This window comes from Macadamia integrifolia, chromosome 3 (genome assembly GCF_013358625.1).
Source record: "Macadamia integrifolia cultivar HAES 741 chromosome 3, SCU_Mint_v3, whole genome shotgun sequence".
NCBI lineage: Eukaryota > Viridiplantae > Streptophyta > Magnoliopsida > Proteales > Proteaceae > Macadamia > Macadamia integrifolia.
In genome coordinates, this window is record NC_056559.1 from 2,342,118 (window position 1) to 2,358,174 (window position 16,057).

General features: G+C 38.9%; 2 protein-coding genes across 4 annotated transcripts; one reads left to right on the forward strand and one right to left on the reverse strand.

Moving 5' to 3' along the window:
• Positions 1-2,200: 2,200 nt before the first annotated feature.
• On the forward strand, positions 2,201-6,636 carry LOC122072678. 3 transcript variants are annotated; one of them, XM_042637064.1, is made up of 3 exons: positions 2,246-2,336; positions 3,828-3,891; positions 5,737-6,636. In XM_042637064.1, the coding sequence occupies exon 3, from the start codon at positions 5,739-5,741 to the stop codon at positions 6,456-6,458; it is 720 nt and encodes a 239-aa protein (XP_042492998.1). In that variant the 5' UTR covers positions 2,246-2,336; positions 3,828-3,891; positions 5,737-5,738; the 3' UTR covers positions 6,459-6,636. The 3 variants fall into 3 exon arrangements, with proteins under 3 accessions (XP_042492999.1, XP_042492998.1, XP_042492997.1); XM_042637065.1 differs by lacking the exon at positions 3,828-3,891 and having other exon boundaries at positions 2,201-2,336; XM_042637063.1 differs by lacking the exons at positions 2,246-2,336; positions 3,828-3,891 and adding an exon at positions 4,019-5,604.
• A 4,168-nt stretch (positions 6,637-10,804) lies between these two features.
• LOC122074020 (uncharacterized TPR repeat-containing protein At1g05150-like) lies at positions 10,805-13,772 on the reverse strand. The gene has a single exon (XM_042638801.1). The coding sequence runs from the start codon at positions 13,398-13,400 to the stop codon at positions 10,989-10,991; it is 2,412 nt and encodes an 803-aa protein (XP_042494735.1). The 5' UTR covers positions 13,401-13,772; the 3' UTR covers positions 10,805-10,988.
• Between the last annotated feature and the right edge of the window lie 2,285 nt (positions 13,773-16,057).

The window sequence follows — 16,057 nt, forward strand, 5'->3', positions numbered from 1 at the left end:
AAAAAAAAAAACTTCCAAATGGGACTATATATTTCCCCAAGGCCTATCAGGATTTCAGGAGTTTTAATTGGGACTTGTGTCTCTTGTCATGGACTGTTAGGTTCAGTGTTTCATCTTCCAGTTAACTGTGGATCATGGGATGTTACCGACCACCCATGCGGCCTCAACAGTGCCACTGGCCCATAACCCTATATTGAATAGTGATAAAGCTCTCTCTCTCTCTCTCTCTCTCTCTCTCTCTCTATAATAAGTGGGGAGAAAAAATGGCATTTAGGTTGTGGTAAGTAAGTCTCTCTCTCTATAATAAGTGATATAGGGAAAATAATCTCTCTCTCTCTCTCTCTAATAAGTGAGAGGAAATAACAATGGCATTTAGGTTGGGGTAAGTAGCAGACACAGGCCGCCTTTGGATATTAGCTCCACCAACCACTTTCCCTAACCTTTTTGTCCATATTTCTTTCCATCTTCATCTTCTTCTTCTTCCTAATTCAGTGATTCTACTGTACTGTTTGTTTCCTCTATAATGTTTTGTCTTCCTATAAGAACATATGAAAGAGAGAAAAAAAAAAATGATGTGATTATGATGGTAGACATATCACATATGTCCACCAATTAAGAGTACATAGCCATACTGTCATGGTATCGTACACAATAAATATTAACCAATATATTCATTCTTAAAATTGGACCCTTAATTATTAGATTAGCATTAATGAGGTTCAGCAATTAAATCACTCTTTATTTTGTATCAAAGGAGAATTTAGACATTAGAGTTTTCTTCTTCAATGGTATCATCTAACTTCTCAAGTTGTTTTCTCAACGTTCCCTACGTCAACTCTATTATGATCATACTTGTTATTAAATGTAAGTTATGCATATCTTTCCTTGTTAGTCACTTCTTTTAGGGTCATATTAAGGCACTGTTTGACAACATTTTGTTTCTGCCGTTTTTGCGTTTTCTTGTTCTCAGAAACGGAGAAATAACATAAAAAGTGTTTGATAAAGTTGTTTTGTTTCACCCATATCTAGAAACATAAATCAAAATTATTTACAATTCTAGAAATGACTTTGACGTACTTGTTTCGTCGTTTCTAAAACTGAATTTGAGAGGAAAAAAAAAGACTATTGTATCTGATAAATCTCTCAACTATTTAAACCTAAAAAGAGGCAACCGAACCCTCTCTCTCTTTTAGGCATCCGATGATACTATTGGAGTTTTTAGTGGCATTATGTTTGCAAAACACGTTTCAAGAAACAGGTTTATTAAACACAAAAAAAAATCCGTTTTGTTTTTGAAAACGTGAAAATCTATTTTTATTGAAATAACATAAACGTTATCAAATGGTGCCTAATTTACCCTAATTCTTTTTGTTCTTTTCATTTGAATCAAATCACATCTTTGTATTAGAGTATTCAAATGCCTATGCTTATGCCTCTATTACACATGTCTACGTCACATCAAACAATGTTCTCGTGACTCATCAACTATTGGGGGGCAACTCCAGCACAAACATGCTTTTCACATTGTGGATCCTATTAAATAGCAGTTCTGCTCTGTTTTCTCATAATTATATCAAATCTCTTGCACATTGGGTGGGCTACGGAAAATGCCCAAGCCCTTGTTAGGGGGCATACATTGGGCTTTTGGGGGAAAAAAAAAATCAAAATGTAGAGACCCAGTTGCATTGATATTAGTAAGTGGCAGAAAGGTTTTTTTGGGACTAGTTGGAATTTTTTGATAGGTCGATTCTATGATGCAATCTAATAATTCTAATTATGGAACTCAAATGCAAGGATGTCCGATGATCAAATCTTTGATAAAATATGAGATAAGAAAGCAATTTTGTTATTAAAGGAAAAAAATAAATCAATGAAAAAAAAATGAAAAAAAAGATGAGATCAATCTTGTTGCAAGAAAGAAAAAAGAAAAAAAGAATACTATCCATCTTTGGGTTGCCCAGATGGTTAGGGCAAATTAGGGATTGTGTGGATAAGGACAAAGTCTCAGGTTCGATTCCCTGTCTCCAACCTATTGGACTGTACCCACACCTTTTGAACGTCTCAAAATTATGCACGGGCCTTTATACAATCAATGTTTAATACACATTTGAGTCAACCCGATCAACCCCACGGTTGAACCACTAATTGATTCGTTTCCATTGATATAGCCGTCGGTTCGCTCCAAGACTCGTTTGTTTCTTGCGTTAGCGCCTAATGCTTTTTTCTTTCTTTGTGAATTTATTTTGTTCCTTCCTTGTGCTTTCTTTCTCTCTCAGTCTAGTTCGTGTATCTGTTTTGAAGTTTAGGGTTTGAAAATCGTTTTTGCATCGATAAAGGTACTTTTTCTTCCTTCTTCTCCTCATTCTTTTCGTTTGAAATTTGATTTTCTTGGTCATTATTTGTAGTTATAATGAAAAAACTTTCTAAATTGCTTCTGCCATGGATGCGATTCAAGGAAATAACAAGGGGGTGGGGGTGGGGGTGGGGGGTGGACGAAGAAGATGCAAACCCAGCCGACCTTTGTGAAATCGAGTAGTGCCAGTAGTAGGGCTCTTTGTATTGGGTTCTTTCTGATGATCAGACACTTTGCAAGAGAATGGGAAATTCTGACTTTTTTTTTTGCCTTTTTTTCTTTCTGAGATTGTGGAATCAATGACTGTTATCGGTTCCCCTCTCTTGGAGGGCTTACTGGAAGTCTGTTGGATGAATTCGTTTTATTTCATTTCTTGTAAGCTGTTTGGAAATGTCATTATTGAGGAGGACCACAGTTTGGGCATACAGTCTCCATATATCTTGCGTTTTGCAGTACCTCACAATTTATTTTCGTTGGATTTTTTTTTTTTTTTTTTTTTTTTTATGGTTAGAGTATAGAAGGGGGGAAGGGGGAAGGGGGAAGATAACAGCCAGGAGACTTGAACTCAAGACCTCCTGGTGAGTGTGGGATTTACACACCACAACCTCACCAACTGTGCTAGGCAGTTGTTGTTTCCTTTGGGAGGGTTACTTGGCAAAATACTGCTAGCTTGGTGAGTGTGGGATTTACACACCACAACCTCATCAACTGTGCTAGGCAGTTGTTGTTTCCTTTGGAAGGGTTACTTGGCAAAATACTGCTATTACCATAATTCCAATGCAAATTTACCTGCCTGCATCCACAACTAGTACAGTACCTGGCAACTGGCAAGTTTTGGAACAAAATGCTTCACACTTCATTCTGCTGGTAATGAAGCCCACCTTGTGCCAAAACTTGAGCTCATCTATTCTATTCCTTGGTCATAATTAGCGACCGTGACCCTTGCTAATGGCCACCCACACGTTGTTACTCACAATACATGACAAGTAACCCTTCTAGTGTAATATCTTCAAGTGGTGTAGGTGCTAGAAGATTGATTTAGTAATAGTGAGGTGTGAAATGAAATGTTTGCGTGCCTAAGGTAGCATTCTGTCTCAAGTCTAAGATTTTATTGTTCAGTCAACAAATTATTGAAATTTTGCATTCTCTTGGAAAAAGGACTCTCTTTCTTTTCTTTTATTTTTTTATTTTTTTGGTAGGATTATTTTGTATAGCAGGGGGTGCATTCTTTTTGGAAGGTTGATGTGATTTTGTAGGGACATTACATGTGACTCCTCTCTCTCTCTCTCTCTCTCTCTCTCTCTCTCGATAGTTAATCAGATTATTAAACTTCTGATCTGCGGTGGTTCACCATCTCTTGGATTGTGATCACTGGATTAGCACAATGTTTAGGTTTTAAAATGAAGGGGTTATTTCCTTATCATTGAAGAAATGTACTGCTAGATCATACTCAACTTCTTCTTGTATTTCTCAGGAGGTGTAATGTGAATGGCTGATAAACTATCTCACCAGGTGCTTTGGAAAGTCGTATCTTAAAGGTTGCTTTCTGCACCACATTCCTGAAGCACCAGCAAGTTTTTTGTGTGCATATCGAAATCTGTAATGTTGCAGTGCCCTATCATTGGGGGGGGGGGGAGAATAGGGGGCAGGGGAGAGGTGACAGGCAGGTTGTATAACCCCATTATCCACCAATATACGTGATATTTGTGTAATCATAGTTCTAAATAAATCAGATTTGCTTTATATGTGTCTTGGTAGCTGTTAATTTCTGCAGCAAGTCGTTATCAAGGACTTGTAACTATTACATTATCATTATACATTTAGGCTCCTTCTAGTTGCAAGTAAAGGGAAATGAAGGGAAGTGAAATTAGTTTATGAAAATAGAAGGGGTTATAATCATGACGGTGTAACTAACTTAAAATCTTACAAAATTTATGGTCATTAAACTTTCAAATGGAATCTATAGTTCCCTATTCAAATCCAAGAATTTGATAGCAAAAGTAAAAAATTTGATTACTTAATTTGGAATGTTTTTTTGGGTGTACACGGTCACTGTTGGCAATGATTACAGAAGTTTATAATTCACTTTGTTTTAATTTCAGTGCTCCTATCTTTACTTTCACTTCCAACCAGATTGAGCCTTAAGTATGGAAGCTCTCAAAGTTGGTTTTGAATGTCCAAGTTTATATGTTCTAGATAACTTTATTTTATCCAGTGAAAACTTTTTTCAGATGATATCATGTCTATGCAACATTAGAAATTTCACTGTGAGGGGGAGTTACTTTTTCCCCCTTTTTTTTCTGTCACTTTATTTAGAGTACTTGGCTTTCTGCAAGCTGTCAACATGTGAGGTAGATTGGAACTACACTCCCAACTTTCTTTGTATGAGGCTTGAAGAGGGTCAAATTCCAAACAATAAATCAAGGTTCCTAGGAGTTGAATGGTATCCAATATTTGGAGGGTCTGGCACTAACACTCTAAGTTGTTTCAGACTTCTATGAAGCTGGCACTGGTCTGATTGAATCATTTACAGCTTTACAAGAGAATTGGATTAGCTTAGAACAAAATCATTATGATATATGCCAAATGTGTGACTGTGAGTGCATGTTCTGCTTTACAATTTCCTGTTGGTCTTGTTTTGTCAACTGAATTCCCCTTTCATGCCTTGAGCTATGCATGTTCATTGCAACTGTTCATATTGCTGTATTTATTGGTAAAATCTTATTATAACCAAACTACCAAAGTGGTGAACTGAGAAGTTGTAACCTTACTTTTTTGCCATTTTAAGAAAACTGTTTTTTTCAATGAGGGTAAATTCTGTCATTTCACATATATACTACATTAAATAATGCTTGAGAATAAGACAATGGGCAATTAAAAGAAGGTTACAACTTGTTAGTTCACCATTTGGTGACAAGATGCACTCATGCACCCTTATTTTATTGCTTTTTTCTCATTTTCTTTAGAAGTATTTGTCAGGAGTGGGGGAAATTGGAAGTTGTACCCTGCCTTGCATGCATGTCTGGGCAGAGACCCAAGTTTGACTCATCTGGATATCTTATGCCTAATATTGACTTGGTTGTAATTGACCATAACTTTCTGATCATTGACACTCTTCTAGGCTGTTGCAATAGGGAAGAACATGGTGATTGTCCCATCAAATATTTGCCGAATTGTTGATTATGTGTCTCATTAGTCTTATTATTAACGTTGGGTAGCATGGATGTCTGCCAACAGTTGCATGCTAGAGGGTCAATGTCTTCTTCCCTCCTTCACTTCTTTTCACCCAAATGGTCCATACAATCTTTCTGTTTGTGGTATGTTTTCACGGCTGTTAACAAGTTATTTTCCTTCCACTGACATTATTGCCAACATTTCTGTAGCCATGGCATTAGAAGGCGATGTTTTGCAAGGCCCTATTTCAAATTCAAAAGGTTCTGACCAGATTGGGGATGCACTCTCCTCAGAAGATGTAGCATGGGTTGATTCTTGCTTGGTTAATGATCCTGAACTGTTTGATAGTGATTGGGATGCTCTAAAAGATGCACTATTAGACATTGTCAATTCCCAATCCAATTCACATATTGAGACTTTGGAAGCTGAAAATGGTTCACATTCAAGAGAAACTTCTGGTGAGCTTCTTCCCATGAATGAGGATGACGAGGCAGGAAGTGCATCATATCCAGAAGGAACTGGTGTTTACCTCGTTCCTTCTATTGAAGAAACAAAAAATGCACAATTTCCAGATGTAACTGATGATGACCTTGTTCCTGACAGTGAAAAAGCTGAAACAGCAAGATATTGCAGTTACGTGCGAAGTGACTTCCTGAATCCTCATGATGCAGGGGAAAATGGAGATGATGGAGTAGATTTATGGTCCACAAATGAGTTTGACTCGTCATCTGGTGATATCTTCAAGGTCTGGGATCTGGATACACCTACTGAGGAAGATGAACTTGTCAAACAGTTAAAAAAGGCTCTTACAGAAAGTTCCCTGCGAGCTACACCATCAACTCCAGATGGTGGCACTGATTCAAATGAGGAAGCACTTGATGATCTAATTGCTGGCATTGCTGATCTATCTTTGCATCCATACTCCAGTTGAAGATGTTTTCATTATAGGCCCCAGTATATATACTCATGTATAATGATGTTTTTATTTGCTTTAGCTCACCATTGAGTTCTTAAATCTTGAAGTGAACAAAGAAAAATTGGAGTTTGAACTATGTGAAAAGCTGGTGAATTCAACTGAAGTTATAGAAGTATTGTGGACATTTCAAAAAGCCAGCTTGGAAACCTGTGGAGGAAAATGTTCAAGACAAGAAACGGATCTTCTTCCGGGATTCAAGGAAAGAAGGGGGTTGGGACTTGTGTATCTGTCGCCTGTTGTAGTGGGGGAGGGGGTTGGGGAGTAATGAAGCCACTTCTCATGTATTTAAAGGAGGTCACAGTTGGCTTGGAGGGGACATGGTATTCTGTCTCAAGAGGCGAGGTCCCGTGATCAAACTTTCGCTGGTGCACCTAACTTCTTGGGACAATCACACAAGAATTTCTGTCTCGTCTTGTGTAAGTAGTATCATAGTGACTCCAGGGACTAGTCGGGTTAAAGATCCGGACACCCTGGGTATAAAAAAAAAAGGACCAAAATATATTTCTCTCATAAAATGTGAATGTATCAGGCTCAAAAGTGGCCTTAAAATTTAAGAAAAGAACTCTTATGTTTTTTCATGTAAAGATTTATTTTAAATTTATGCATACACATACATGTTAAATCGAACTCAAAATCAACTTGATAACACTCCGATAAGAATCTGAAACCAAACTGAGCCAACCTTCCTTTAATAGTGTGGTTTTGGGTTCAGCGTTCCCACATTGAACCAATTTGGCCCAAACTGATCAATTGACAGCCCCTAATTGGGGTCGGACCTACCCCTTTTGGGTCTCTGCTAATGCTCATGATGAAGGAATTCTTCTTTCACCCAAGTTTGTCTTCGTAGTAATATTTTCTTCCCGGAGAAGTATATGAATCTTGTATTTTGGAACTGAATTTTTCAACGAAGTTGTATCTTCTATCCGAGGTGATTTATTTTATTGGTGGATTGAACCATATGTTAAAACCCTTTTTATTTTAATGTTGCAGTTAAGTTTTGACTTGATTGGATGCCAACCAAGGTTCTGAAGCTACTTAGCCAAAGGCTCTACTATTAAGTGTAATGGGTTATCATAAGGGGCTTTTCAGGATTGGACATTGATACTTTAGATGAGTAGTCTAGTTGGCCACTTTCAAGTGTTTAGAGGAAGAAAGGATATTATGTATGATGTTGGTGTTGTGCGGCTACTTTGGGCTATGTTGTCTGAACTGAAACATTAAAATGCAAAAATGAAAATCCGTTTGGCTTCTGGGTTTTGCTTCACTTAACATTGCCTGCAAATGGTGATTCTTCTTCAGACTTGAGGGGTGTGGATTTTTCATTGTTTCCAATGGAGAAGGGTACAGTAAAGAGAGCGAAAAATTGCTCATTGTGTGAATATTTTCTTTATTGGTTTTGCTTTAAGCAGCATCCAAAGTCCAAACCAGTAGTTGTTGTGGTGGATTAGAGAAATCTGTACAAGATTGGATTCAAAATCCCTGCATCCATGGAATAGAAGTTTATTGTTAGGATTGTTTCTGTTTTGCAGCATCAGGGTGCAAAGCATGGAAAAGTAGGAAAAGTAACCGAACAAGAGGAGGGAACGATGAACAACGAAGCAAAAGTAAGTTGAGAATTGAAATCGTGATATTTCAACCTATTGAAAAAAGCATCTGCAATACTTCATCCCAACTTTACTGTAGAAAGTAAACCAGTGTACAAACACCGAGTTCTGTTTCGAATTTGCAATACTTCATGATACATACAGTATGCCTTTCATGCCTGCAATTGCCTGTCACCACCATTACTTGTAATAGCAATGCACATAAAGAATCCAACAGGGAGGATTCAGGATTACATGAGCATAATGTTGGTGTGAAAGAGTACAAAACATAAACCCATTTTCTAGAATTCTTGAAACCTAATCAAATGCCATCTCTTTGCTAACAATACAGGATGAATAAAAAATAAAAAGGAGGCTTCACAACTAAGCAAGCTAACTGAAAGGATGAGCTTCATGAGATATATATTACTCTTAACATAAACCCATTTTCTAGAATTCTTGAAACCTAATCAAATGCCATCTCTTTGCTAACAATACAGGATGAATAAAAGATAAAAAGGAGGCTTCACAACTAAGCAAGCTAACTGAAAGGATGAGCTTCATGAGATATATATTACTCTTAACTCATCTGCAAAAGGAAAACACTCATCTGTAACTGAAATGACAGCATAGATAAGTCTCTAAAACTTTCAGTTCTCATAGTAACAGTAGGAGAATCTCTAACAAATCTCAATATCTGCATTATTGGTTTTGTGTTTGTGTGTGTGTGTGTGTTGTGGGGGGGGGGGGGGGATCAAGCGTTTGAAGTGGTCAACCACAAAAATCCTCTACAGCTGGTGACAAGTTACAGCTAAAGAACGACAATGTTACCCCAGAGAACTGAGTATAAAGGAAACAAACAGTTTCTACTGGCTCTCTTAAACAACCTTGCATATGTCGCACAATCTGCATCAACACTAAAGAGTATGGTTCAATCAATTTTCCACATCATATAACTATTAAGAAGCATAACATGGCTCTCTCCATCAAAGAATCCTACAAGAAAGCTCTAGGTTCTCTGAAAATTCCACCAGTACACATGAAACATTTCAGGCACACTTTACTTGGTTGGATAACCCTAACCAATGTGAATTCTTTTCGATGGTATGCATGAGTATGAGAAATTGACAACCGACTTCCCATGCTTGGTTCAATCTTTTGACCAAAGTATTTCCCTTGCCCATCCACACCCCCAAATACGACAGGACAAAAAATTAGAAAAGGAAAGAAAAGTTACCAAGGGTATGGTAGAGACAGAGGGGCTTCTGTTTCCTCATCCTGAAGTTTGAAACACCAGTAGAAAGAGGTAATGTGGAAAAGCTTATCTGCTTATGCAGTTCTGCAGACTGTAGACAAAACATACAAGAAGTATGGAAGGAAAAGTAAATGAATTCCATCTTTTGTGTTATAGTCTAGAAATCATATTTGACACTTGACAGTTCTGATTACCTCAAAATTTTCTCTACTTCAACTCTTGGCAGATAGCTGTGATGGCCAAGACCACCTAAATAGTAGGGGAAATATTTTATTCATGCAAATGCAATAAAGATAAGGGAGGAAAGATACGGATGGCTGTTTATCAAAGTTTGGTGTGGATTAATGCAGGTTTCGGTTGGAAGTCACCACCAGAATTCCAAATGTCCTATAGAACTATGTAGCTAGAATCTCACTACACTACAAGTGTCAAGAAAAAGAACCGGGTTCTTTGAAACCCCGGAATGCACCAGTGCTGTTGATAGTATGATGATTATAATTTAAAGTGGTTTTGTGGCTTGGAATTCAGAGGTTGTGTAGTGGATACTGAGTTGGACTGTTTGTTTACCTAATTTCAGGGATCAGAGATGAGAAAATTTGAAATTACTAGAATGAGATTCTGAAGCATCAATACACGCATGAGACTATAAGAACTTTTCTGAAATTCAATGCTTCAAGAATAAAGACAATTTTAATGTGCTATTGTTGTCATTATTCTGCTGCTGTGTGTATCGGCAAATATAAAAAAAAAATAAAAAAAATTGCCATTTGAGGTAGCATCCCTTAGGGTGGGAATGGTAATGGTGGCCTAACTTTGGTTGTAATCTATGCAACAGTTCCACTTGGATTGCCTACAGAACTACATATTACCAGCTTCTGATTACTAAGAGATAAGCCCTATGGGTTTACCACCAACCCCAATTATCAAGGTTGAAAAAACTAGGCTAATAAATCATTGAGAAATAACTTCTTCGAGACTGTTAAGAGGAGGTTGTGGATTCAACTTCATAAAAGTTTTATCTATGTTTTTTATAGTCTCATTATAACATTCCCTCTATTTCATTAAGTTATATCGTCAACTAGCAATTTCAAGTACAAGAAGTTTGCCTTATATTTGTGATCATTGCCCACCCTTAGTTGTAACAAGAAGATAAGAGAAATTAGCATCTTGTACTACAGAAAAAAGAGACATTATAGAAACAGTCAGGGTCTGGGAACCAAATAAAATTGCACTCAACCCTAAGGAAGCAAACAAATGGTAAAACCACCAAGTCAGCAACAAATCTCCTTCACCATTTAACAACTTCAGTGAAAGTCAAGCTTGTAGTCGAGCAGTCTTCACAACACGCAGTCAATTGGCTCAAAAATATCAAATATGATTACACAGAGGGAATGAAACTTAGGGAACACGTTATACACATCTATGGCTTCATCTACATAAAATCACAAGTATGGAGAAACAACTAAACAAGAGAAGGAATAACTTCGCATGCTACCAGGAAAAGATTCTGAGCATCCACAACCAAGGGCATTTATTATACAAGGACACAAGATACTGATCAAACACATCTATGATCTATGTCACACTGCATGATTAGCACAATTCTGGGGAATATTACAAGAACTTCAAACAGTTAATACAACCTATTTATGGATCATTTTCAGATGAGCTTTTAGAATGCAAACTGAAGAACATGCACTTATCTTTCATGGCTTCAGCCTCACTCCCATATTCCTTGAATCTATACTCTTCCTGCTTGAAGGCAGAAGGTACCTTCCCTTCACAATAGCATAGACTACATAAACTGAAATGCAGTTTCATCTCCTTAAAACGAGACCCTACGATAGGATAACGGCAGATAGAGCAAGCATGGTGACCATGGCGTGTTCTGTCCCCAGTCTCGAGTTTCAATAGAGTGGCCATGATTCCAAAACCCCAATCCCTATCATTAAACATTTCAAGGAACTCTGAAAAGGAGACTGGTGAAACATCAGCTTCTCCATGGACTTCCAGAATTTCACTGACGCCATGGGAAGGAATATAAATAGCTCTCAACAATTTGATGTACCTAATGGCATCAGCTTTCTTGATATGGACTCCACCACCTTCATTCACAGGTCTCCACAGAAGTGCATCAAACACAACCCTCTTGCGTCTTTCAGCCGGGCCAGAACATATAGGGGCAAGAACAGCATAGAACATACCCAAATCCACCCTACCAGAGCCCGAATCATCCAAGACAGTAAGAATCCTCTCATTGATCGCTTTGACAGTTCCTTGGAAGGTCTCAGGTTTCAAGAAATTAAGCAATTTACGGAGAGTTTCCTCTAAGTTAGCCTTGCGGATGGATTTCTCAGGAACACCGCTGCCAGAATAGGACACTGGAACTTCTGTTTCTGCCATTTCCTTCTTCAGAAGATCAACATCACATCGACTCAACCTGGTGAGCCTCTGGAAAGCCCTGATTTCAAGGGCACTGGCCAAGTCCTGCCTCAAAGTAGTCCTCCTACCCACCTTCTTAAACTTCGATTGCTCCACCACAATGTATGCACCCTCCCCTTCAGCGCCATTGTTACCCTCGGTCTTCTTCCTCTGCAGTTGCTTCAAATGAACAATAGTGTCATGTACTTCAACCCTTTTTGTCATCTTGAAAGCTTCTTTTAGTGCTTTCTTGGCTTCTTCAGACTCATTGGCTCCCAACAAAGATACAGCCTTGTTAAGCTGCGCCTTCCAATGGTTTGGCCAGACAGCCAGAACCCTGGTATACATCTCTGAAGCTCTCTGATACCTGCCCATATCCACATAAAGCCCCCCCAAATTGTACAAAGCATCAACATGCCCAGGCTTCAAATCTATGGCCTTCTGAAACTCCTGAATTGCCCTCTCGTCCTCCCCCATAGCATGCAAAGCGGAACCCAGATCGCAATGTGCATCTGCATAGTCCGGTTTCAAGAAAATAGCCTCTTCCAGTGCCTTCTCGGCCGCCCTATGCTCTCCCACTCCAAAAAGGGCACTACCAAGAAGCTTCAAAGCCCTAAAATGGGTCGGACAAAGGATTGCAGCTTCTCTGTAATGCTCGCAAGCACTTAAAACCATACCTTCACCCTCGAGCGAAATCCCAAGATTAACATGGATTTGGGGAAGAAGGTAAGCCCACTGGTTCCCACCGGCCTCGGCAGCCTCAAGAGCCAAGAGGAACTCCTCTTTGGCCTCAGGGTGTCTCCCGAGAATGTACAAACAGTTGCCGGCCCTGAAATGTGGCCTAACGTCGGTGGGCTGAAGCTCGCAAGCCCGCTTGAAGCTGACCAGAGCTTCCTTAAACAGTTGGTGCTCGTACAGAACCCGACCAATCGCCATGTGCCCATCGAAAGCTTCTTCTCTGGACCTTGCGCCGTCTGCTCTGCTTCTAAGAATCCCCAATTCCTTCACGAACACGGCGTAGTCGTGGGTGGAGTCGTCCCAGAAGACCCTTTTCTCCGAGACCGAGAGCTCCGAAGAGGGTCCCAATTCCCTAGACCAGCCGGGGTCGGAGTAGACATCAAAGTTATCCCCCTTCATCGTTCCATCCTTGGCCTGCTTCGCTTTCAACCTTTTCACCAGAATCTCCAAATCATCAACAAGCTTCCACGTATCGTCGAAGACGATCCCATGGTTCGGTGAAGCCGCCCAGGCAGCGGTCCTCTGCCTCTTATGAGGATCCACCACCCTCTCATCGGCAATCGATGATGAAGAGGCCTCGGAAGTCATTTCCATGGCTTTAGCGGAGTCGAACTCAAGGCCGAGGGCGTCGAAGTCGCGATCGACATCGCCAGCACCGTCATCGTAGGTACGGAGAAGACCCTCATAGGTGAGACCCTTTTCTCCATCGATGAACTCACCATAGGTGCGGAAGACCTCGTCGAGGATAGCATTGATCTGCTCGTCGCTGAACTTGACTCTAGGGTTGACGGCGACGACTAGAGCCGCCATTTCTTCTCTGTTGAGACCTCCATCTTTGTTCAAGTCGAATTGCTGGAAAATTCTCTTCACTTTCTCCGCTCTGCTACCCCGTGTAGCCATCTTTCAGAGACTGCTATGGCGTCGTTTCAGCTCTCCAAAGGAAGAAAGCAAAGGAGCAGGTATTTACTACTCTAAATATCTTTCTTGCTTCTTCAGACTTCAAATCAAGGGACCCAAAACCACCAGAGTAGAAATTCTATCATTTGAGGTGGGTTCTCCCATAATCTCACTTTGTGATTCTATCAGTGCATTAATGAGCTTCTTGTTTGTTTGCTCCATGATTTAGTGGTCTGATTCTGTTGGGAGTTACAGATTAGAATTAGATTAGACCCACTTATGAGAAAGGGAGAGAGACTGATTCTTTTCCCCTCTTTCTCTTTCGTCAAAAGTCTTAAAAGACTGGTTGGTAGTGGTGGCACTGAGTGAGCGGTACTGGTCCCTCTCTCTCTTCTCAGCCTATACAAGATAGAACAGCTTCTCTCTCTATGACTTTCAAGAGTAGCACACGACTCATGGGGTTGTGGCTCAACATTCTCTTTCTAATGTATTGGGACACTATTGGGTTCATTTTGGATGTTAACAACTACTTTGCTTTCTTGTTCTTCCCTTAATCAAGGGAAATTATGATATGGGAAGTGGGGATAGAAAATGTCAAAAAGGAATGCTACCTCAACTGTTATTAATTTAGTAAATAAAATAAGGGAAATATATTAATTTTAGCTGTAAAGTGTAAAGTGAGATTAGCCTGGCCATGTATGCTTACTATATATTAAGTATTAACAAAGATCTAAATAAACAAGGCTTATGCCCTAAACCTAACCTCCTCATTTTTTAACTCTTCCAACGGTTTTCTTACTTGGTGAGCCAAGGTGTAAAAAAAATTGGTTCACTTTATATCGATCTTGGAATCGGTGTTTTAGTACTATTTAGGGTTTCTTTAAGAAGGGTTAAAAAAAAAAAAAATTAATGAAGGGAAGTGTTTCTTGCGCATGCATGGAATCGATAGAAATGCATGAGGAAGCATTCACAAAAGTTCTCCTATTCCATTTCATAGATGATTGATCAATAATTTTGCCCACCATGTGTCTAGGCACAGGGCCACACTCTCCCGTATGAATCATTTTCCAATTATAATAAAATAGAATAAACAAATTCAATAAGCAGACCTCTCTTATTTTATAGGAACAACATAATAGCTAGTTTAATTTTTGTTTGTACTATTTGAACACAAAATCAATATTAGGAGGATGAAACCCCCACAATTAGGTGACAGACAAGTGTATCATATTTTCATTTTAAGACATAAATATAAGGATTGAGTTTCCCTTAAAGCCACGGTGAATGAAGAAGACCGTTATTGAACTTAGAAGGGTGTTTGGGATAGTGAAGAGCATTTTGGACCTCCATCGTGTAAAGGATGGGGGAGAGATAATGATAGCCTAAATTCTTTAACACGGGTGAAAGAAAACTTCTCCCTAAATATAAGGATAAAAAAAAAAAAAAGTGAATGTGCCATGTTTATTCTTTGTGACTATCGTCATTGATTTCATAAAAATTATAGTAGAGAAGTTTTGTTGGTAAATATATAGAATTATAATAGGGAGCTTGGTTGGTAAATATGAGATTACTTAATGATGGCCTTAGATTTATGAGTGAATTCTTTAACACGGGTGAAGGAAAACTTTCTACTAAATATAATGACAAGAAAAGAAAGCAAATTAGCCATGTTTGTTCTTCGTGGATTGTCGTCATAAATTTCATAAAATTATAATAGGAAAGTTTTGTTGGTAAGTATATATAATTACAGTAGGGAGCTTGGTTGGTATATATGAGATTACTTAATGATGGCCTTAGATTTTCAGGTGAAATATTCAACATGAGTGAAGGAAAACTTTCCCTTGAAATATAATGACAAGAAAAGAAAGCGAATGTGCCATGTTTGCTCTTTGTGGACTATCGTCATTAACTTCATAAAAATTACAATAGGAAAGTTTTATTGGTTTATGTAGAATTATAACAAGCAGCTTGGTGGGTAAATATGAGATTACTTAGGGGCCGTTTGTTTAGGGGGGAGTTTGATGGGGTGGGATTTATGGGGTGGGATAGTTGTACGAATTATCCCACCCCATAGGTTTTAAAGTCGTTTGTTTATCTGGGGTGGGGTTTTCAAAAGACAACAAAAATATTTGTGCCTTTCCCTGTCGGCTGACGTGGATGCAAAATTCTCCCACCCCAACCCCTCACAAAGTCCTGCCAATTTGGTGGGACTTTGCGGGGAAAACTGTTGGAGATGGCGCGAAAGAACATTGTCCTTCAAGCTTCTCCACCGTCATCGGTCTGGCCATGGCTTCACTGGAGCTTGAAGATGAGAAGGGTCGTTACAATAGTTTCTGCACCAAAACCATTGAACAGAAAGAGAGTATAAAGCCCTAAACTCGAACTGCAACGATGCAAGACAGCAGAAAAGAGGGCCAAAGAAAAAGGTCAGATTCTCAAAATTTCACAGATCACCAAACAATTACACGATCCTTCTACAAAGATCAAACAGGAAAAATAAATAAAAAATCCTCATCACTCTTTCGCCTGGGTTGCAAGCATAGAAAAAAAAAAAAAGAAAAAAAAAAAGGAATCGAACAAGAAGAAAAAGAGAAGGAGAGAAGGAGATGAACTATAGTCTGGTCTACAAGATCAAACAGAAAAAAAAAAAAAAAAAAAAA

Coding starts and splice junctions, on each gene's coding strand:
- LOC122072678 (XM_042637063.1), top strand. CDS start 5,577: ATGTCTGCCAACAGTTGCATGCTAGAGG. Junction 5,605..5,736: donor CAACAGTTGCATGCTAGAGG/GTCAATGTCTTC, acceptor ACATTTCTGTAG/CCATGGCATTAGAAGGCGAT.
- LOC122074020 (XM_042638801.1), bottom strand. CDS start 13,400: ATGGCTACACGGGGTAGCAGAGCGGAGAAAGTGAAGAGAATTTTCCAG.